This window comes from Macaca thibetana, chromosome 3, assembly GCF_024542745.1.
Source record: "Macaca thibetana thibetana isolate TM-01 chromosome 3, ASM2454274v1, whole genome shotgun sequence".
Taxonomy (NCBI): Eukaryota; Metazoa; Chordata; class Mammalia; order Primates; family Cercopithecidae; genus Macaca; species Macaca thibetana.
This window is the reverse complement of record NC_065580.1, coordinates 108,253,038-108,277,401: the sequence shown is the minus strand read 5'-3', so window position 1 is coordinate 108,277,401 and position 24,364 is coordinate 108,253,038. Positions and strand designations below refer to the sequence as shown.

The 24,364-nt window shown below is 40.0% G+C and overlaps 1 protein-coding gene across 1 annotated transcript in view; it reads right to left on the bottom strand.

Moving 5' to 3' along the window:
- Window positions 1-1,082: 1,082 nt before the first annotated feature.
- The window catches only part of EPDR1 (ependymin related 1), a 32,583-nt gene continuing 9,301 nt past the window's right edge, over window positions 1,083-24,364 (bottom strand). Inside the window, 2 exon segments of the mRNA XM_050783323.1 lie at window positions 1,083-2,827; window positions 3,972-4,180. Coding sequence (XP_050639280.1) covers window positions 2,631-2,827; window positions 3,972-4,180 — 406 coding nt within the window. The 3' untranslated portion in view covers window positions 1,083-2,630.

Sequence of the window (24,364 nt, the reverse complement as noted above, 5' to 3'; positions counted from 1 at the left end):
GAGGCACTGGGATACTGCACTTCATTAATAGGTACAAGTCCATACTCTGTTTAATAGCCCTCTTTATTGTGACTCTGGTGGCCACTAGAAAGTTTCTACATAAGATTGCAGAGTAAGGAAACCCTCCTGCTACCAGGAGGTGACCCAGCCATTACTTCTCAAGCCCTTTGGGCATTTAGGTAAAGAAGAAATTGTCCCAAGGAGTGAGGCTGGAAAGAGTCAGAGGCCTGATGAAAAAGGGTGTGTCCACCATGCTACGGTGTCTCCACTTTACTTGTAAGCAGTGTAGAACCACAGAGGCAGGGCGCCATCAGATCAGATTTGACCAGATGTCAAATCCTTCTGAACTTTTTACTCCTTTCTGTGAAGTGTCTTAATAACTAAAACAGGCCAACTAAAAAACAAAAGGGTACCCACTTTGCATGGGCCTCCATAAAATAAAAGGAGTTTCCTTCTCTCTCTGAGTAATGCTGTGGCCTGCAATGGGCAAAGACAAAGTCCCAGGGCTGAGGGGAGATGTGCAGCTTGGAGAGGAGAGGAGAGGAGAGGATCATTCTGTGGTTGGGGAGACAGGAACTGGGGCAAACATGGTCACAAAGGCATTAGCAGACTGGGTCAGCTGGAATGCAGCTGCAAAACTCTTCCCTGTCTGTGCGGTTCAGATGCCTTCATGTCCAAACTTCACAATCCTCTGGGACCCCAGGAACCTGCGTGGGCACTGGAGGGAGCATGTGCTTAGTACTGGCTTGTAATTGACTGACGAAGTGAACGAATGAATGAATGAATGAATGAACACAGGATGGCTTCTAGAAAAAAAAAGACCAGGGCAAGGACAGAGGGTGTGAAGATCCTGCAAAGGCCTTTAAGATGTTAAGAGCCCAGTGCTGGGTGGTGGCTGAGGGAGTGGAGAAGAGGCAGGAGTTTTAAGAGCTATTTTGATGGGACTCGGGAATACTGACTGCCAGTGAGGACTGAGGGAAACAAATAGGTCAAAAATGACTTGAAGCCTCTGGCCTTGGCAACTGGACACTGGAGTTTAGGGAAGGTAAGAGGAGAGCAGGCTTTTGAGAGAGGATAACAAATTTGATTTTGATCACATGAAGCACTTTGTTTATTAGAGCATTGTTTTAACTCCCTTATAACCACGATGATCCATATTTATTACAAAAGCAATAATATCAAAGAATGCTTTAAAATGCAATTAGATTTGTTTAATATAGATAAACTGTGAGTAATGAGATTGTTTTCTTCATAATATAGGTGTCACACATTTCTCCTGGTAACTAAAAAAGATAAATGGGCAGATAAAACGTAACAGTAGAATAACCTAGAATAGTAAATTTTATTACTGGAAGTTTCTCCCTAGCGATGGACAAACTCAACCACATTTAACACATAAGGAAACCAGGGACAAGAGAGGCTGGCATTCTTCACTCTACAAATACTTAGGGCACTGACCATGTGCCAGGCACTTGCTTGGTGCTAGGGATATAAAAGTAAACATACAAGGTACCCGTACCCAAGGAGCTCACAGCCAAGATAATGGATGACAATGTCCTGAAAGCAGAAGTTATCACACAGCTTAATAATTATTGTGAGAAATGCATGCTCAAGATGCAAGGTGCGACTCATCCAGGCTTGGGAACAGCTCTTGTGAATGAGCTGACATGGACGGAGATGCAGAAGTCAGACAGACAGGTTATGAAGCAGCGTTCTAGGAAGGCCAAAGCGAGGGCAAGCCCAGTGCATTTAATGACCAAAGGAGTGAGAGTACAAGGGAACTCTAGTCCTGGGTTTAGGAGACAATAGTCTACTGATCTCCAGTTCAGTGCTATTTTAGAATAGTGCCTGTGTATTGACAAGTCTGTGAAGATTCAGCACATACATCAATACTCTTGCATAGAAAAAAAAAGAAGCTTACATGGCTCGCGCTTTACCAGTGTAGACATTAGGATTCTCTAAACTGTCTTGCTTAAAATGTTTCTTTAGAGGAATAATTGCTTCCTATTTTAGCTTTTCATTTCCTTCCAAATGTTTATATCAATTGGGTCATGCCATACAATTCTTCAGTCAGGAAGGGATTTAAGGTATCATTTTTTTGGCAACCAAGGGAGTGCAGGGGCAGGGTGGAGTAGGGCTCAGTGGGAGCAATGCCCACCCTGGTGCAGCAATAAATGGGGCATTCTCTGCAGGGAACTTAAGAATTAATAATAAAATTGACCAAAATCCCTCTGCTTTTTATTATCATCACCAATTCTGAATAACGTCAACAATAAATACTTGCTGCCAAGACAAACTTCTCTTACTGACCCCTCCCTGTTTGCATGGCACTGCATTGTGTATATAGCTGTGCATGCAGAAAACCAGCCCTGAACAGGCATTAGAAATACCCAAAGTGTCCATATTAGCCACAGTTAGCTCATATGGCCACACCCTCGCCATTCAATTTTCTTCTGTTAACATAGCTTGAGCAGTCAAAATCAGACATATCAAAACCCCATATCAATGTGCATCTTCCTGAAATTATATTTCTCTCCAATTAGCATTCTCATCTTGACTAGTCTCTATCTATCTCCAGCTGGGACCACAGGGGGCTGACAACCGATGCTGCCACTTCCCTATGCGCAGGTTCACCAGGAGCAGTCTTCGCTCATCTTCTCCAGTTGGGCTATCTGGCACGTGCTTGGAGGGGTAAACACCGAGGGGTCTTTAATACCCAGCTGGATGTCAAAAAACCGCGTGGACAATATCACACTGTAGTTTTTGGTAAAGGTTTCCTGGACAGGATAGCAATCTTTGACTGTATAGATGCCAATCCAAGTTTCATCTATAAGAGGAAAAAAGTTGACTTTTGAATAAAGAAGACAGGCAAGAAGTTCATATTTTTTCTTGTGATGGCAAAAGGTACATAACATAAAATTAATCATTTTACCATTTTTAAGTGTTTGGTGACCTTGAGTACATTCACATTTGTTGAACAACCATCAGCACCATCCATCTCCAGAACTTTTTTTCATCTTCCCAAACTGAAACTCTGTCTCCGTCAAACACTAACTTCCCATTCCTCTTCTCCCAGCTCTTGAAACCCACCATTCAATTTTCTGTCTCTATGAATTTGATGATTCTACATGCCTCATGTAAGTGGGATTGTTCTGTATTTATCATTGTCTGCCTGCATTGTTTCTCTTAACATTATGTCCTCAAGGTTTTAGCATGTGCTGGTGTTTCCTTTCTTTTTAAGGCTGAATAATATTCTGTTGTATGAATATACCACATTTTGTTTATCCATTTATCTGTTGATGAACATTTGGGTTTCCACCTTTTGGCAATTGTGAATAATGCTGCTGTGAACATGGGTGTACAAATATCTGTTTGAGTCTCTGCATTCAATTATTTGGGATATAGATATATATACATATGGAGTTGCTGGGTCATATGGCAGTTTTATCCTTCAATTTTTGAGAAATCACCATACTGTGTTCCACAGCATGAATGCCTGTGTGGTTAAAGCTGTCTTGGGATAGGCATATATCAGCAGCAGGGCAGAGAATGGCTTCACATAAAAGCAGGCTGGTTTGCACACTCATCATGATGGGAGTAGATCTGAACCCTGCAACTGTAGGAAGTGGGGGAAAGAAAAGAAGGCACCTGATTCAAATGTCTGCCTTAGGCAGATGCCTTCCATATCACAGACCTCCGGGTGACCATAAAATGTCAAAATCAAGGCTAAGTTCACAGGAGTCAAAGTGGCAGAGAGGTGCAGGTGGCACTAGAAGGCTGAGGTGTTTCAAAAATGAAGCTTAGATCCCATTGCCATGTAGTGAACAAAGTAACGTGCAGACCTAAGTGGAGGCTTTAAAAAATTTTTGATTAAGCGGATGTTTCCCTAAAAACTACCTTCCTTAAAGAACTTAAACCTTCTTTCCCATCACGCATCCTGAATACAATGCTTAGATCCTTTGAACGCTTACAGGATCTAGCTGACTTTCTGTCCGACCACTCCTGGACCATGATCTGCTCCTGGGGACCCCCGATGGAGTACTGGTCTTCAAAGGTGGAGTTCTGAGGAATGTCAAGAGGGTCCCAGGGCTCTGTCAGGGTCATCTTCGAGCACTGCTTGGTGGCTTGCTCAATCTGAAACATCACTCCATCCTTATACAGCAAAATATATTCAAATAATCTGAAACACAGATGGAAAGAAATAGTTTGGGACTTCATGTTACAATCATCTTGCGTTTTAACAGCACAACACCTTTGATAGATACTACTTTTGGAATGGAAAGAAATTGCTTGCTTGGCAATCACTTAACATTTATAAACACTAGACACACGAAACAACCTGTATATGAAGTAATTAGAATTCAGAGGTCAGGCTGAGCATGATGGCTCATCCCTGTAATCCAAGCATTTTGGGAGGCTGAGGAGGGAGTCTGATTTGAGCCCAGGAGTTTGAGACTGGCCTGGGCAACATAGTGAGACCCCTGTCTCTAGAAAAAAATTTTTTAAAATTAGCCAGACATGGCAGCGCACAGCTGTAGTCCCAGCCACTTGGGAGGTTGAGGTAAGAGGATCACTTGAGCCTGGGAGGTCAAAGCTGCAGTGAGCCATGATCATGCTACAGCACTACATATACCCTGGGTGAGATCCTGTCCACCATCAAAAAAAAAAAAAAAAAAAAAAAAAAAAAAAAAAAGAGGTCAAAAGTGTATATTCACTGGACAAATTTTGACCAAGGACCTAGTGTATGCCAGACCCTGTGCTTAGCATACAAACATGGTGAAGATGTGGCCCTGGCTGAACAGCTGGTTTGTGAACTTTTGTTTACCCACAGGGACACAAAAGGACTTGACTCTTGTTTGGTGCAGTTTCTCTTGCAGCACTCAGTCAAGGAATTATGGGGGTATACTGAATGTAGAAAAAGAACGCACTGAGGACTGGATGGACCGAGTGCCTGTGCCTCACTGCCTCCACTGCCGGGCAGTCATGAGTAAGGGGCTTGGATGCACATAGCTGATCCAGCACGGGTGCAGCCCACATACCCTGCAGGGGCTGAGATGAGCAAGGACAAAAGCCGAGGTGACCCCAGAGCAAATGACTCCCTCAGCTGAATTTCTCTCCGTGCTCTCAGCCTCTTCCCATGACTACCTGCTCAACCTTCCTGGGGAGTGACAGGGAGATATTCAGAGGCTGAGCCCAGGAGTCACCAGCCATGCTGTTTCGGCATCAGTCTTGTATCTTTCTTAAAGCTGAGCCATCTTGGTGTTGGGGGAAGCTTGCTATGTTTCTATGCATTTCACTGTCAATCCAAATCTGAGGCCACAGCTGCTGGTCAAGCAAAGTGTGTCTTGCAGCCATGACCTCAGAAAGTGAAAGCTGCAACACTTGAGGGCTGAAAAGCCTAGGGAGGTGACTTTTCATCAGCAAATAAAAATCCTCTACAAATTATCTGTGGCTTATGAGACCCAATGCACTAGAGGAGGCTTCAGGGAGGACGTGTGCTCTCCATCCCAAGCCTCAGCTTAAAAATTGTTTTCTTCAGAAAAAAATATTATAAAGGGTTACTGTCTTTATAGTCAAAACACAGTCATGCATCACTTCATGATAAGCTTATGTTCTGAGAAATGTATCATTAGGTCATTTCATCATTGCACAAACATCATAGAGTGCAGTTACACAAACCTGGATGGTACAGCCTACTACACACCAAGGCTACGCGGTATGGCCTACTGCTCCCAGGGTCCAAACCTGTACTGCATGCGACTGCACTAAATACTGAAGGCAACTGAAACACAATGGTAAGGATTTGTGTATCTAAACATAGAAAAGGTGCAGTAAAATTATGGGATAAAAGATAAAAAATGGTACTCATGTATAGGGTACTTGCCATGAATGGAGTTTACAGGACTGGAAGTTGCTCTGGGTAGGTGAGTGAGTGAGTGAGTAGTGAGAGAATGTGAAGGCCTAGGACGTTACTATATACTACTGTATGTTTTATAAACATTGTACACTTAGGTTACACTAAATTTATAAAAATATTTTCTTTTCTTCAATAATACATTAATTTTAGCTTCCTGTAACTTTTTAACTTTATATATATATATATTTTTAACTCTTTGACTCTTTTGTAGTAAGACAGCTTAAAACACACATTGCACAGCTATACAAAAATATTTTCTTTCTTTACGTCCTTATTCAATATGCTTTTTTCTATTTTAAAATTTACTTTATTTTTAAAAAAACTTTTGTGTTAAAAATTACAACACAAACACAGATATTAGCCAGGCCTACACAAGCTCAGGATCATCAGTATCACCCTCTTTCACTCCCACACCTTGTCCCACTGGAAGGCCTTCAGGGCCAGTAACATGCATGGAGCTGTCACCTCCTGTGATAACAATGTTTTCTTCTGGATACTCCTGAAGGACCTGCCTGAGGCAGTTTCACAGTTATCTTTTATGTAAGTGAGAGCACATTCTAAAGTAATGATAAAAGTATAATATAGTAATTATATTCATGTGACCAAAAACCATACGAAAAAAAGCTCAACATCACTGATCATTAGAGAAATGCACATCAAAACCACAAAAAGATACCATCTCATGCCAGTCAGAATGACTATTACTAAAAAATCAAAAAACAACAGATGCTGGCGAGGTTGTGGAGAAAAAGGAACACTTTTACACTGTTGATGGGAGTATAAATTAATTCAACCATTGTGGAAGACAGTGTGGCAATTCCTCAAAGACCTAGAATCAGAAATACCATCAACCCAGCAATCCCATTACTGTGTATATACCCCAAGGAATATATATCATTCTATTCTAAAGATATATGCATGCCTATGCTCATTGCAGCACTATTCACAATAGCAAAAGACATGGAATCAACCTAAATGCCATCAATGATAGACTGAAAATGTGGATAAAGAAAATGTGGTACATATACACCATGGAATACTATGCAGCCATAAAAAGGAACAAGATCATGTCCTTTGTAGGCACATAGGTGGAGTTGGAAGCCATTATCCTCAGCAAATTAATGCAGAAACAGAAAAGCAAATACCACATATTCTCACTTATAAGTGGGAGCTGAATGATGAGAACAAATGGACACATGAGGGGAGCAACACACATTGGGGCTTGTTGGTAGAGCCTGGGGGAGTGAGAGCATCAATAATAGCTAATGGATGCTGGGCTCAGTACCCTAGGTGATGGGATGATCTGTGCAGCAAAACACCATGGCACACGTTCACTTGCGTAACAAATCTGCACATCCTGCACATGTACCCCTGACTTACAGTAAAAGTTGAAGAAAAAAAAAGCATAATATAGTAATTACTTATATGTTAGAATTGTATACAACTGGCAGCACAGTAGGTTTGTTTACACCACCATCACCCCAGACACGTGAGTAATGCATTGCGCTACCACATACTATGGCTATGAGGTCGCTAGGCAATAGAATTTTTCAGCTCCATTGTAATCTCATGGGACCACCATTGTATATGTGATCCTTCATTGACTGACACGTCATTATGAAGCACATCAATGTATTATTAGTAGCCGTATGCTTCAGATTTCTATGAGATAGTATGGAAATATAAACATGACATCATTTTACACATTTATATGTATCTTGCTTATTTCAGAAAAGATTTGAAATGGCTTACGAGGGTAAAAATAACCCAGATACATACCTTTAGAAGTGAGAATGAATATAGAAAGAAATATAAGTGTGCATTTTATGAGATATTGCTCAAAAATGGAGCTAATTTTTTATAATATGCATGCAGGGTCAACATAACACTGTTAGCCCTTTGAAAAAGTTTGGAGTTGTATTGTCACTGTTTTCTCATAACCAGCTAAATCGCTGGCACAACAGAGCCTAAGCACTGGCTGAAGAAACACAGCAACATTAACCCAACTCTTAGAGCATTGTTCATTTGTAAATGTGGGAATTGTTGTACATACACAAATCCTGTTCTGTGATACTTTTAATGACAAGTGGGCCACCCAAAATTGTCTTCATTGTTCTCCTCACCACCAGCAGTATCTTGTGCTTTCCCCAGTGCTAGGCATCTGGGCTAGAAAGGCATTCCTAGCGTTTGCTGATATCCCTATTGTGTGCTTCTCAGACTGCAATGATTGTTCCCTGGAGAGTATGTAGCCATGTGCAGGAGAGGGGCTTTCCTTCTTGAGATCATCGTCAAATCCACAGGATCACAGAAGTGTCATTAACATAGTTTGACTGTGTCCCCACCCAAATCTCTTGAATTGTAGCTCCAATAATTCTCATGTGTCATGGGCGGGACCTGGGGGGAGGTAACTGAATCATGGGACCGGGTCTTTCCCATGCTTTTCTCCTGGTAGTGAATAAGTCTCACGAGGTCTGATGGTTTTATAAATGGGAATTCCCCTGCATAAGCTCTGTCTTGCCTGCCACCATGTAAGAAGTCCCTTTGCTCTTCCTTCATCTTCTGCCACTGTGAATCCATCAAACCTCTTTCCTTTATAAATTACCCAGTCTCAGGTATGTCTTTATTAGCAGCAGGAGAACAGACTAATACAGTCATCCTGGCCTCATATTTGTCATACATGTCATTCTAGCCTCATGTTTGCCTCCCTCACCAGTGTTTACTAGACAGAAATGAGACAATGAGATTCTTTCCTCTCGACCGGTGTCTTTGTGACCGAGGTCTAATAGCCTCTTGTGTGACTGAACATATCACATGTAAACTTAGAAGCTGAGGGAGGCTATTTTCCAAAATGCAAATGGAATAGGATTAAAGAATGAAGCAGAGAGAAGCACTAGCAAACTGGGATTCCAACAGTTGTTCATTTCCTGGATGCCCTTTTTTCCTGAGATGCTTGGAGCGCCCCCACTTACAGAGTTACAATAAAGCTTCCTTTGTTCTAATAAACTTTCCTTCCTTTTTTGGCTTGAAGTTTTTTATGCTACTCAGTTCTATCATTTCTTTTTTCTTTTCTTTTTTTTTTTTTTTGAGACGGAGTCTTGTTGTGTCACCCAGGCTAGAGTGCAGTGGCGCGATCTCGGCTCACTGCAAGCTCCGCCTCGCAGGTTCACGCCATTCTCCCGCCTCGGCCTCCGAGTAGCTGGGACTACAGGCGCCCACCACCACGCCCGGCTAGTTTTTTGTATTTTTAGTAGAGACGGGATTTCACCGTGTTAGCCAGGATGGTCTCGATCTCCTGACCTCGTGATCCACCCGCCTCGGCCTCCCAGAGTGCTGGGATTACAGGCTTGAGCCACCGCGCCCGGCAGTCCTATCATTTCTGATAGAGTCGAGGACTCCAGCACTCCATGGAGAACCCCAGGGAGCAGCTGCCAGCACAGCTGTGCTGGGAAAGGCCTGGCATGGCCCTGTGTGCCACCAAGGGCCACAGATGCCTGGTCAGTCACCTGCAACAGAAGGGCAGGGGACAGCAGGGAGGGAATATCACAGCTTCACTGTTTCCCTGAGGCCAGCTCTGCCCACATACAGAAGGAAAATTTAATTTTAAAATGAAAATTCTAGACCCGGAACAATCACTACAAAATGTTAATGTTTGTTAAATCTGGGTGGTCTGAACACAAGTGTTCGTTTTGGTATTCTCTGTACTTTTCTATGTTTTCAAAATATTTACTTTTTAAAAAAGTAGACATCATCTGATATTGAGGTTATGTTGACTGTACCTTAAGTTAAACTGAAAATAATAAATTAATGGAAAACAAAATAGAACTATATAATTCATTTGTTTTCAAAATCCCATGTGGATATAAATGCTAGTACTGCTTTATGATAAATTTTAGAAAACATTTTAAGGATACTGTAATGGCGTGTATGTTTATGTGAACATATTAACAGTTAGGACATAAGTCTCTCCATCACAAATAGAATACAGGGCCTGTGGCCTGACAGGGACCAAAGGTCAAAATGCAGAGATCAGCCACGGTTGAGATGAGTAATCAGAGTGGGGATGCTGTACGGGAATAACCCGTGGACCCAAGGGATTAACAGACTTTGAGAGGAACTGGATTCCTGGAGGCGAGATCAAAGCCTGGCTCTGTCACAGAGGCAATTGTGAGATGAGAGGCACCAACGCCCCCGCTGGGGCACAGTCAAGCAAGGTGAGACAGGGAGGCAGACCAGCCCAGGTCAACAACAGCAGGCAAACTTCGCCTCCCTCCTGGCCAGGCACCAAGCAAAGCACAGTTCACTGGGAGGGGCAGGCGAGTTCCCACAAAGGCCCTGCTGCTGCTGAGCCTCAGCTGTGAGCAAGGTCAGGTTGGCTAGGCCCCGCCAAAGGGTCAGAAGGCCAAGCTCTCCACGGCAACCACAACACACAGGACGGGCCAGCAGCCTGTTTTGCTTCTCACCATATGGGACAAAGGATTTTTGCTGCTTTTAATAAAATTCTCAGGTTACACTGACAATTTCCATTGTTTCCTGCAAATCCATTTCCCTAAAAGTAGGCTCTTGCATCACCATGTTTTCTGAAACACTAAAAATCTGGGGAAGTTTTCTTGCTTTTGAAAATAGTTTTTTTTTTTAGTAAAATGGATTCATGATCAATATAAAAAAATGAAAACAATCTAGGGATGGAAAGGAAAGCAAAAATTGCCCAGAAACTCTGATTTGCAGAAATAACAACTCTGTACATGTGTCTGGACATATATTCTTCTAAATATATCTTTATGTACATCTTAATTTTTATATCTAATTTTTTATGTTTTAATTGTGGCAAGATGCACATGACAAAAATGTACCATCTTAGCCATTTTTAAGTGTACAGTTCAGTAATGTTAAATATATTCACATTGTGGTACATCAGTCTCCAGAACTCTTGCAAAATTGAAACTCTATATCCATTAAACAATAATAACCCATTCCTCCCTCTCCCCAACTCCTGGCAACCACCATTCTATGAGCTTGGCTACTCTACATAGCTCATGTAAGTGGAATCACACAATATTTGTTCTTTTCAGTTAATATAATATCTTCAGAGTTTATCTGCGCTGGAGCATGTGTTGGCATTTCCTTCCTTTTTAAGGCAGAGTAACATCCCACTGTATGTATACACCATATTTCATTTATCCATTCGTCCACTGATGGATTCCTAGGTGTTTCCTAATTTGGGCTACTGTGAAAAATGCTGCTATAAACATAGGTGTACAAACACTGCATCGATTTTTCAATATGTACTCTACTCATTTTACGCAAATGAGTACCTATTTATTTGTTTTCTAACCATGCATTTTAAATTCAACAATTTGCCCTTGTTAATCTTTTAAGTGAAAAGATAAATCTAATTTTTCTAAATTTTATCATAAAATATTTTAAATATGCAGAACAGTTGAAGAACTAGTATAATGACCACTTTTATGTCTGCCTCCTAGGCTCAACAATCCTCTATATTTTACTGTATTTTTTCTATTTTTCTAAGTATTTGCTTAAAACAAGAGCTTCTGCCACATGGTCCCAATAGGATTGTATCTTAGAAATAAAAATTCATTCCCTGATATCTGCTGCATATTCAAGTGATGCCCCAAATACATCTTAAAGTTGGTTTTTCAAATCAGAGTCCAATTAAAGTTCAAGCATTATATTTGGTTATGTCTCTATCAAAAATCTGGAGCAGTACTCCTACCTTTTTATTTTCCAACATGACATTGACTCTTTGAAGAGTTCAGGTTTGCAGATATTCCACATTGTGGTTTTTTTGGCAGTTTCCTCACGGTGTCATTTAAATTGCTCTTTGAGCTTTTGCCATTCTTATGAAATGGATATGAAGTCTCAAGGCTCTTTTTTATTTGAGTTCCAAGATATTTGTAAACAACATGTCATTGGTGAGGTTGTACACTTCAGACTTTATCATATCTGAAGACAGGTGATGTACCTTCCCACGATTAATGCTGCTAACTTTGATCACCAAGTTATATGGTAACTCCAGATATCTGTTATAAAAGTGTTTCCTTTTGCAATTGGCAAGTAATTGATGAGTGATACTTTGTGATGTTGGAAATGTTGTATTACCCAATGGTTATCATCTAATGGTTTTAGGTAAAACCATTTCCTGAATCAATTATTTCACTGGGAGTTGGGATCATAGGACCAATTGTATAGTAAATGACATCCATCTATCTTAATCTACTGAGTACCACACTGGACTCGTGGATTTATTATTTATTCAATGTAGGACAAACAATTAAAGTCATTATTCCTTTTGATGCTAAAATTTGCCCAAGTTTGGTCAGAGGGAGCTCGTTCAAGTTGGTATATGTATCTTCTGACATAATCCTATTGGTCTCTGAGTGCTTCCTGATGTTCTATGACACAAGGTGGCACAGGCTAACCTTGAACTCTCCCTGCCCCAGATCTGAAATCAAGCATTTCTCTAAAAAACTCTAGTTACCCTTAGTGGGGAAACAACTTAGAAACTGACATCAGGGCACTAGATGTGCTCATTGCCATTGAGACGTCATTGCTTTGAACGCTTTTCAGTAGTCAGAGTTTCCAATTTAAAAAAAAAAAAACTCATGAATTAATATAGATATTTTCCATTTAAATTAACATTACAGGTTTTCCCCCTATTTTTTGTATTTATATATCTTTTCTCTTAAAATCAAAATCATGCTTCCTGAAAACATTGACAAAAACATTTATTTGCTTTATTCTATAATTTTGAAATAATAATAACTTCAAAACTATTATAAATAATAAAATTACCGAGTGAAGTTTAAGATTTCATTGTAGTTCTTCTTATCCTTAGAATATAATTCCCTAGTATTGAGAGTCAGTATTGTGTCAAAAATTTACTTAGAATAAGCCTATTCTCTGTGTGGTTATGTTTCCAGATTGATAGATCATTAGGTTCCTTTCTTTTAGTTTGTTCCCAATTCAGGGACTTCACACTTTTCCTCTCTGACTTTATTATTTAAATATGTAAAAATTTTCATATTTCAAAACTCAAAATGACAGAAAATGGTACATTGAGGCAAGTTCCTCTTCCATCCCTATCTCCTCTTCCCCATTCCTCATGCTCCTTATAGATAACACTTTTCAGCTGCTTCCATTTTGTTTTTCCTGCATGTCTGTCAAAAAATAAGCAAATGCATATGTGAATTATTATTTTCTCCTCTTCTTTACAGAAAGAGTAGCATGCTATATAGACTTTTTTGCATCTTGCTTTCTCCATTCCCCACTAATGCCTAGAGACTATCCTCATTTTTTTATGGCCATATAAATTTACTGTGAGCTAATATCATTATTTATTTAGCCAGTCTTCTACCAATAAACATTGAGTTGTTTCTATTCCTTTGATATTAACAAAAATAATGACCTTGCGTTGTGCTGTTTTCGAGTTGTATGTTTAGGGTAAATTATTAGATGTGGAATTACCAGGTCAAAAGGTAAAAGTATTTGTGGTTTTGTTAAATATTACCAGATTTCTCTCCACAGGGTTGTACTATTTTGCATTCCTATCAGCATTATATTATAGTGCCTTTTTTCTTTATAGTCCTGCCAACAGAGCATGTCGTCAAACTTAAATTTGTGCTAATCTGAGGAGTAAGAAATGGTATTTGACTACTAGGTTTTTGTTAAGAACATTTTTAGTAAGTATAACATCTATAAGAGGGGTCTTTAAAAAGTTCACGGAAAAAGTGTATTATGAAAAAACTATGTATGGATTCCAACTTTTTTCACCAAAATAAACTCACAACACTTGTTATAACATGCCTAAACAGGATCTAGTTTGAGGCACTAAGAAGGATAAGACATCAGTCTGGATAGAGCTCCTATCAGAGCAACATGCATTCTGCTAAAATGAAGCAAGAACAAATATTAAATTTATTTTGAGGCTCAAGTGGCAGAACGGTGAAATCACTGATGTTTTACAAAAAGTTTATGTGACATTGCTCCAAAGAAGCAGTTACAAATAAATAACTCATTTCACAAAGGTAGGACTCAGTATTAAGATTAAGATTTAAGATTTAAGCCCATAGTGGCAGTTCATCCACATCAATTTGTGAGGAAAAAAAAATCTTAGGCCAGGTGTGGTGGCTTACGCCTGTAATCCCAGCACTTTGGGAGGCCAAGGTGGACAGATCACAAGGTCAGGAGATTGAGACCATCCTGGGTAACATGGTGAAACCCCCTGTCTACTAAAAATACAAAAAAATTAGCCGGGCATGGTGGTGGGCCCCTGTAGTCCCAGCTACTTAGGAGGCTGAGGCAGGAGAATGGCATGAACCCAGGAGGCGGAGCTTGCAGCGAGCCAAGATTCCACCACTGCACTCCAGCCTGGGCAACAGACCAAGACTCCATCTCAAAAAAAAAAAAAAAATGTTGATCATGCCCTAATTGTACAGGAGAAAATTATACAGGACAATTGTACAGGACAATTAACAGGAGAAACAATAGCCAGCACCACAGACACCTCAATTAGTTCAGCTTATACAATTCTGAATGAAAAATTTGAGTTGAGCAAACTTGTCACTCCCAAGGGTGCTAAAACAATTGTGGCCCAATCAGATGCAGACAAGAGCAGACCCTTCAGTGGAAATTTTATACAAGTGGTCAAGATCCTGAAGCATTTCTTCTACGAATTGTAACATGAGCTGAAATGTGGCTTTACCAGCACAATCCTGAAGACAAAGCAAAGTCGAAGCTATGGCTATCAAGTGGTAGAAGTGGTCCAGTCAAAGCAAAAGTAAGCTGGACAAGAGCAAAAGTCATGGTAAGTTTCTCTGGATGCTCAAGGCATTTTGCATGTTCACCTTCTGAAAAGCTAAAGAATGATAACATCTTCTTATTATGAGAGTGTTTTGAGAAAATTAGCCAAAGCTTTAGCAGAAAAATGCCCAGGGAAGCTTCACCAGAGCTTCTCCACCATATCAATGTTTCTGCTCATTCCTCTCATCAAACAAGGACAATTCCATGAGATTTTTTATGGGAAATCATTAATCATCCACTTGACAGTCCTGATTTGGCTCCTTCTGACTTCTTGTTTCCTAATATTTAAAAATATTTAAAGAGGCTGGGTACGGTGGATCATGCCTGTAATCCCAGCACTTTGGGAGGCTGAGGTGGACAGATCATAAGGTCAGGAGATCGAGACCATCCTGGCTAACATGGTGAAATCCCTTCTCCACTAAAAATACAAAAATTAGCCAGGCATGGTGGCAGGCACCTGTAGTCCCAGCTACTCGGGAGGCTGAGGCAAGAGAATGGCATGAACCTGGGAGGCAGAACTTACAGTGAGCTGAGATCATGCCACTGCATTCCAGGCTGCGTGATAGAGCAAGACTCTGTCTCAAAAAAAAAAAAAATATATATATATATATACGTATTATATATATATAATTTTTCTTCAGTTAATATGTAAAAAAGACTGCATTGACATGGTTAAATTCCCAGGACCTCACTTTGTTAAGGATGGACTAAATGGCAGGTATTATCACTTACAAAGGTGTATTAAAGTTGATGGGGCTTGTGTCAAGAAATAAGTTTATTTTTTTATTTGTATGTTTTAATTCTATTTTCCTATGAACTTGTAAAAGTCCCCTTGTACAACAGGTTGCATAGATTTCAGATGTGGAGCTTGAGAAATTTTTATGTGAACAATCTGAGTATCTCCAGCCCAGATCAAAGATAAGGCACCTCAGAAGCCTCCATTGTGCCCTCTCAGTCACTAACTTTTCAAAGAGCAGTGTAATTTTAATTCACCTCCTTTCATTATAGTTGGTGGAGTGTTCATATGTTAAGCATCATCTGATTTTATTTTTCCATGAACTGACTGTTCATTTCTCTGCACATCAGGATTTTTTCTCTTCTTTATTTTCTATAGATCATTAATTAATTAGCCTTTTGTACTTAATATAAATTGCCCCTATTTTCCCCTGCCATTTGTTGGTTTTATTTAAATTTTTTCTACAATGCAAAGGATTTTTCACTTTTAAAAGGCAAATTCCTTTTATTGTTTCTGGGTTTTGTCATAGTTTTAAAAAGTTTCCTACTCTCAGATTATAAAGGAATGCATCAAGTTTTCTTTCATAACTGTGTGGTTTTGTTTTGTTTGTTAGATCTTTAATCGGGTTTGCAGTTTATTTTTACGTATGGTGTGAGATGTGGATTCAGTTTTATCTTTTTTCAGTTGTTCCAACACCATTGATTAGTAAGTCCATTTTTCCCCAGTGACTTGAGATGCCACCCTTATCATATACCTAATTTCCAGATGTATGTGGATCTATTTCAAGACTCTATTTTATTCCACTGAATAGACTATTTACACGCCAATGTCACACTTTTTAATTACAGAGACTTACTAGTGTGTTTCAATATTTGGTCAAATTTACTGATCCTCCTCTTATGTCCTTCTTTTCCAAGGTTTTCCTATGTTTGGGCTTTTTAATTTTTCCATATGAAATTTAGAATCAACTTAGCTGAAAAAAAATCCTGCTATTTTGCATTTATTGGAATTGAGTGAAATCTAGGGGAATTGGTACCTTTATGATGTTGAATCATCCTATCGTTCCAAAAAAGGAGTGTTTTAATTTTTTCTTATACAAGTTTTGCACATTTCCTTTAAATTTGTTTCTAAGTAGTTAATCTTTTGTTGTCACTGTTGCTGTTTTAAATGACACTTTCTCTTACCCTATCATTCTAGCAAGGTTATTGTTTGTGTATATGAAGACTATTGATTTTTCATGTTAATTTTACATATGGTCACCTTACTCTTATTGTCTGAATTAGTTTTATGTTCAGGTCTTTTGTGTCTTCCAGGTATACTATATCCATATCATTGATAGAGATGGTTTTCAATTTCTTCTTTTCTAATCCCTTACTACGAATTACTTTGTCTTCTCTGTCTATACTGGTCAGCAAATCCAGCCCAATATTAAATAGAATGTAAGTAATGGGCATCCTTGCCTTCTTCCTGAGTTTAGCAGAGAAAGGGCTATGGTTTCAAGTAAATTAAGAACTACACAGGTTGTACTATGTTAAAGGAGCATCCATCAGTTCCTACTGAATCCATTGTATTAGGAATATTTGTTGAATTTTATCAACTGCCTTTCTGCCAGACTAAGGCTATAATCACATGATTATTTTATAGATGTTTATGGATTTTCTAAAATTGAACCATCTTTGCATTCCTGGAAATCTCACTTGATTACAATGTATTATTTTTTTAATGTGCTGCTGGACTTAGTCTGCTATTAAATAATTTTTAATCACTTATTATATCAATATTCACAAGTGAAATTGCCTTACAATAATTTTAACAGATTCACATTTCCCCATTTCCCTTGCATATATATATATATGCCATGATTTGCTAGTTTCCAGCTCATGTCCATTTAGATTATTTCTACAGTTTTGTTAATATTAATGATGCTGAATATGAATTGGAGATAAAACCTTTTACCTTTCTGTGTTTATATCCCAGCAAAAAATTTATAGAATGGGACCACAGGATCAAAGGAAATTCCCATATCATATTTTATGAGACACTACTAACTGTCCCACCTCCCCACCCCCACCCAACAAAAACACTGGAATTTTTAACTGGATGCAGAGCTTCATTAATTTCTCTGCATTAGAAAAGATACTAAAAGTTTACCCTACTAGGAACAGGGAAAAAAACTTTCTAATTTTCTTAATTTAGCATAAAATTTACAGACAATGTAAAAGGTTAAAAAGCTTAGGTCAAAGAATCAAGCTTCCCAGTTTACTACTGATGAGCTGTATGATCATAAATGTCATCTCTCTACTTCTCATATGGAAAGGGAGATCCCATTACTGGGTATATACCCAAAGGATTATAAATTATGCTGCTATAAAGACACATGCACACGTATGTTTATTGCAGCACTATTCACAATAGCAAAGACTTGGAATCAACCCAAATGTCCATCAGTGACAGATTGGATTAAGAAAATGTGGCACATATACACCATGGAATACTATGCAGCCATCAAAAAGGATGAGTTTGAGTCCTTTGTAGGGACTTGGATGCAGCTGGAATCCATCATTCTTAGCAAACTATCACAAGAACAGAAAACCAAACACCGCATGTTCTCACTCATAGGTGGGAACTGAACAATGAGATCACTCGGACTCAGGAAGGGGAACATCACACACCGGGGCTTATCATGGGGAGGGGGGAGGGGGGAGGGATTGCATTGGGAGTTATACCTGATGTAAATGACGAGTTGATGGGTGCAGCACAGCAACATGGCACAAGTATACATATGTAACAAACCTGCACGTTATGCACATGTACCCTACAACTTAAAGTATAATAATAATAAATAAATTAAAAAAAAAATTTGAAACTTATGACATTCTTATGAACAGAATGTGAGATAATAGATATAAAATTGTTATATAAATGTAAGTCATCATAACCATGACAAGAAAATCTCATATTTGTGTTTATTGTCATCAGTTAACGTTTAACAGGGAAACAAATCATTTAACATGTACACATATGAATTGCTCTACTATGTAACAAAGAAGGGCTAATTCATCCAGGTGGGATAGAGAGATGAAGGAGAGAACATTCTGAGTACTATGGTGGGCCCCTTCCTAAAAGACCCAGCAGGCATTTGTACCCCTTCTCCCTTGTCTGTCTCTCAATATGGAGGTTGAGAAAATCATACTGAGTAGTCCCTCAACTCCATGGAAGATTGGAGCCCTGCAGATATCAAAATCTACAGATGCTCAAGTCCCTTAGATAAAATGGTTTAATATTTAGATAATATGCATAGTTTAGTATAACCTATGCATATTCTCCTGTATACTATAAATTATTTCTAGATTATTTATAATCTTTATACAATGTAAATGCTATATAAATAGTGATTATGCTTTATATTTTTATTTGTATTATTTTTATTGTCATAGTTAACTTTTTTTTTTTTTAAGACAGAGTTTCACTCTGTCACCCAGGCTGGAGTGCAATGGAATGATTTTCGCTCACTGCAACCTTTGCCTCTCAGGCTCAAACAATCTTCCTGCCCCAGCCTCCCAAGTAGCTGGGACCACAGGCACATGCCACCACACCTGGACCTTTTACATAGTTTTTGTAGAGATGGGGTTTTGCCATATTGCCCAGGCTGGTCTCAAACTCCTGGCCTTAATGGATCTTCTCACATCAGCCCCCCAAAGTGCTGGTATTACAGGCATGAACCACCATACCTGGCCATTTTTAATTTTTTAAAAGAATATTTTCCATCTGTAGTTGGTGGAATCCACGGATATGGAATCCATGGATGCGGAGGGCTGATTGTACTCATTTTCTTAGTCTCCCTTAGAGCTAAAGGTATCTGGTTCTGGCTTTGAAGATCTAAAGGAAAGTCTGTAATGAGAGAGAATCCTCTGGAGATTCCTCCTCTCTCTCAAAGGAAAAAGAAAAATAAGGGAGAGTCCTTGTTCTAGGGAAGCTACTCCCTTCACTTTCTGTCTTTGAATGTAGTTGGGAGAGGACATAATGCTTGGAGCAGAGGCAGCCATCTTGAAACCATGAGGCAACAAGTCAACATGCAATCTTGCAACTATGAGCCATCATGCTAAGAATGGTAGAGTAAGGGGATGCAGATAAGCCTGGGGTCTTGATGAAACTGTTGAATCAGACCTAGGAACATGTATCCCAAGAATTCTGGAGTAAACAACAAATGTTCTTATATTTTAGCATTTGCTAGTCAGATTTTCTGACACTTATAGCTGTAAATATCCTTAATGAAATGAATAAAAACCACTCCTTTGTGAATAACATCTACTCAATTCATTACAAAAACTCTATGAGAGCCTTCCCTCTCAGAATGAGCAGGGCCCAAAGATTTGACTAATCCTAGAAACCAAAATACCAGAGCCTGGCCTGGGTGTAGGTGAACCTGAGCATTTACTGCCTTCACAGTCAAGAGACAAGTGTTTTTCTGTCATGATTTGGAGTAGTTAGGAAAAAAAGAACACATCCAAAGCAGAGGTTACAGACTGGCAAATTCAGCTGGTTGAACATGTTACTAGCATTTTTATTTTTTTTTAACTGATGAGAAAATATGAGGCTCAGAGCATAACTTCGTAAAGTATGGAGTCAACCAGACTCATTCTAACTCTTAAACACTATGTGCCTTCTCGCTCTCAACGGGGGGAAGGAGTGATTCTTCCCATCCATGTAGAACTGCTTGGCCATCCAAAATATATTAAATTACAGAAAAGGGAGTAGACAAATATTATATTGTGATTACAAAAGGACTTTGGTCTTTATGGAAAAAATTGAACAAACTTTGGATTTGTTTAATACGCACTATAATAGATTAGTAATGCATGCTGGCCATCTGACTCTCAGGAGGAAGAATTGAGCTGCGGCCACTTGCCATGCTGGCGTACACTAAATTTGAGTTACACCCTGCAATGATTATGAGACATAAAAAAGAAAAAACACTATTTCAAAATTGTGTTAGATATAAACTCATCGTGCATATTGTTGCCAATCACATATAACAAAAGAAAAATTAAATTACTTAAGAATGCAGCCTGAGGAAAAGCAAAATCAAAGAATAATTATGTTTGCCATTTAAGAAACTGTAAGGTGATGGGCCTCCATGACTTGGATTCTAGTTCAAAAGATGAAAAAAAGGGCTTGAGAAATTGAAGAGCTTTTTTTCCCCAAAATATATCTGGATGAATATTGGCAATGTGTAGGCGAATACTCTTTCATCTGATGAAAGATAATAAAAAATTTCTCATGAGACAGTAGTGCAGGCTGGCTTTTGTTTTACCACCACAAGAAGAAACAGCATCATTAGTACTGAGATATCCAGGTTGCCATGGTGCTCCGTGGCTTCTAGAACGACACAGCAGGGGGTATTCTAAGGATGGGAAGGACAGTGCAGAGTCAGCATGATGCCATTTAGCAGAAATAGATCAATTCCCACCATGTTGAAATATAAACTCATGCAAACTCTTCCAGCTAACATTTAATGAAACTCTGAAATATAAATCTTATTTTTTATTTTCACTGGGATTTGGGATAGACTGTGTTTACAATTGAAAAGGAATAATGTGTGACCACAAGGATAGCTTTCTGATGAAAAATATCATTATCAAAATAAAAAATACAAGCGGGGTGGCAGTGCCAAGGGCCTGTAGTCCCAGATACTTGGGAGGCCAAGGTAAGCAGACCACTTGAGCCCAGGAGTTTGAGGCCAGCTTGGGCAACATAGTGAGATGTCATCTCTAAATAAATAAGTAAATAAACTAAAAAATTAGAAATTAAAAATGCAGTCATGGCAGTGTAAAGCAGATTGCGGCAAAAACAAAAAATGAAAACAACAACAACAACAAAAAAAAACCACCTCACAGACAGTGACTTAGAGGGTATTATTGTAGAATTCAGAGGGGAAAAAAACATATGAAATAATGAAAAGGCTAAAGCAAAGAAGACATTTGGAAGACAGATGTAATGTAAGAGAACCAGAACAGATAATCAGAAAGAGATTCTGTAAGGAACCAAAAGAAAGCAGAGTATCAAACCTCCAGAAATACTAGATAAAAGTTCCCGACTGGGTGCGGTGACTCACGCCTGTAATCCCAGCACTTTCGGAGGCCAAGTTGGGCAGATCACGAGGTCAGGAGACCGAGACCATCCTGGCTAACACAGTGAAACCCCTTCTCTACTACAATAAAATAAATAAATAAACAAACAAACAAACAAACAAATAAGGCGGGTACAGTGGTGTGCGCCTGTAGTCCCAGCTACTCAGGAGGCTAAGGCAGGAGAATCGCTTGAACCCAGGAGGCGGAGGTTGCAGTGAGCCAAGATTGCGCCACTGCACTCCAGCCTGGGTGACAGTGTGAGACTCTGTCCAAAAAAAAAAAAAAAAGTTCCCCTAAAACTTACATCTTGCCTGGAGATGTTAATAAAATTCAAGAGTAATAGAAACAGCCTTCAAAAACATAGGCAGAAAAAAAGATTACTGAAAGGAAACCAAGTTTAATTTGGAATTTGGTATTTGACTTCTTTTTTTTTTTTTTTTTTTTTTGAGACGGAGTCTTGCTTTGCCGCCCAGGCTGAAGTGCAGTGGTGCAATCTCAGCTCACTGCAGCCTCTGCCCCCCAGGTTCCAGCGATTCTCCTGCCTCAGCCTCCTGGGTAGCTGGGATTACAGGCGCATGCCACCACGCCCAGCTAATTTTTGTATTTTTAGCAGAGACAGGGTTTCACCATGTTGGCCAGGCTGGTCTCAAACTCCTGACCTCAGGTGATCCACCCGCCTCGGCCTCCCAAAGTGCTGGGATTACAGGCGTGAGCCATCGCACCCAGCCTCAGACTTCTCTTTGAGAGCTGTAAATGCCATAAACATATATAAGCAAAAAGACTATTTTTACCCAAATTGTATACACCAAAAAAATCATTATTTAAATGGCAATAAGTAGACGTGGTCAGACATTGAAAATCTCTGAAAGTATGCAACCTTAGTGTGTTCTTTGAAAAAAAAAAATTGAATCATTTCTCTAGCTGACTAAAACATGAATTGAAATAAAGGTAGATGAGAAAATTAGTATAAAATAAGTTGCATGGAACTATAAAAGGAGTAAAATGGCTTGTTTTTCTAAAATAGAAGACCTGGTGACAAAGCTCCTTATAAACTTATGCAAACACACACACTATAAAAATTCCTCTGTGTTTTAGCAACTGCAGAAATTGACCTTTTTGAGTGAGGCTTGATTCAGCATGATGAAAGAGGACTACAAACCACCAAAACACTTCTAATTCATTTCAATATACTAAGTGGAACCTGAATAAATACTTGTCCTGTGCAAAAGGAACTGTGTTCTGATGTCCGAGAAGTGGATTCCCACCCTTCATTTCCTTTTTTTTTTTGAGACGGAGTCTCGCTCTGCCGCCCAGGCTGGAGTGCAGTGGCCGGATCTCAGCTCACTGCAAGCTCCGCCTCCCGGGTTTACGCCATTCTCCTGCCTCAGCCTCCCGAGTAGCTGGGACTACAGGCGCCCGCCACCTTGCCCGATTAGTTTTTTGTTTTTTTTTTTTTTTTTTTTTTAGTAGAGACGGGGTTTCACCATGTTAGCCAGGATGGTCTCGATCTCCCGACCTCGTGATCCGCCCATCTCGGCCTCCCAAAGTGCTGGGATTACAGGCTTGAGCCACCGCGCCCGGCCCCACCCTTCATTTCCTAACTCCTTAAGGAGAGTTGAAACCTCAGAATGGTGAGATCTCTGGGGTCCAAGGGTAAGCCAGGTCATGCCTGAAGCTGGGCTAGGATGAGAACCTCTATTCAAAAGGACAAGGTGTGTGACAAGGGACAGGTGGAGGGCTTGACTGTGAGAAGAACTCCCACACCTACAGGAAACACAATCCATGCCAAGACACAGCACTTGATGTGACATTTCCAGTGGATATGAAATCTGGGGCAGATTCTCTTCCCCCATCCTTCACTCCCAAGAGTGCCAACTGGTAGAATCTTTCACTGCTCCACAGCCCTGTTTCTTCTGAAATGGGAGCTTCCATCCTCTCATGCTTTCTCCACATTCGCTGCCTCTGCCTCCCACTTCAAGCAGGGTCCCTCTGCCAAGAGTTGTCCTAGAGTTGCCCAAGTGCTGCTGCCCTTGACTTCAGCCAGCCCAGAGACTCTGGGGTGTCATTGGCCCCTTCTGCCTTTCTCAGCCTGAATGTCCTGGCCCATCAGCATCTTGGTGAGACACTCTGGGAAGCAGTATTTTTAAGCAACCTGGAAGGGACTTGCATCCACCATATCTTCTCCCAGATGCCATGGCAATGAGCCTGGGGATTCATGGTGCCACAGATACTTTTCATAAGTTATATGTTACCTATTGCTGACAGTGTTGCGTCAGGCAGAGAGGTGTGCCCTCGGCCCTGCACCACCGGCTTCCCATCTGCCAGTGGCATCCCCGGTGGCTTCTGAGATGCTCTGGAGCAGTGTCTTCCCTGAGAGAGCTGGGTCTGTGACTCTGGTGCCTCTTCTGAGGTGAGCTTTTGGCTGTAGTTCATTGGCAGGGCTCATGTTCTAGAACTCTACCAGAAGATCTAACTTTAAGCCACAATAAAAGCAGCCTTCTGTGAGCAGGCAGGAGTCATCCAAAGCATCATATCCTTTTCCTCCAGGAGAAGTTGCCTTCTTTAGGGAAGCCTTCATCCCAAGAGTTTCTTCTTTCTTTGGGGGGCCTGAAGGTAACTTAGGCACCCTGCTAAGGATCTGATTCCTCTTCAGATGGCCTCCCGACTCAAAGAGGCACTGCTTCTGAGAAACTGTGAGTGCTTTGGAAATAAATCTCAAATGCCCACATTGGGTGAAATTCCCCAAAATTGAAATTGAGGCAC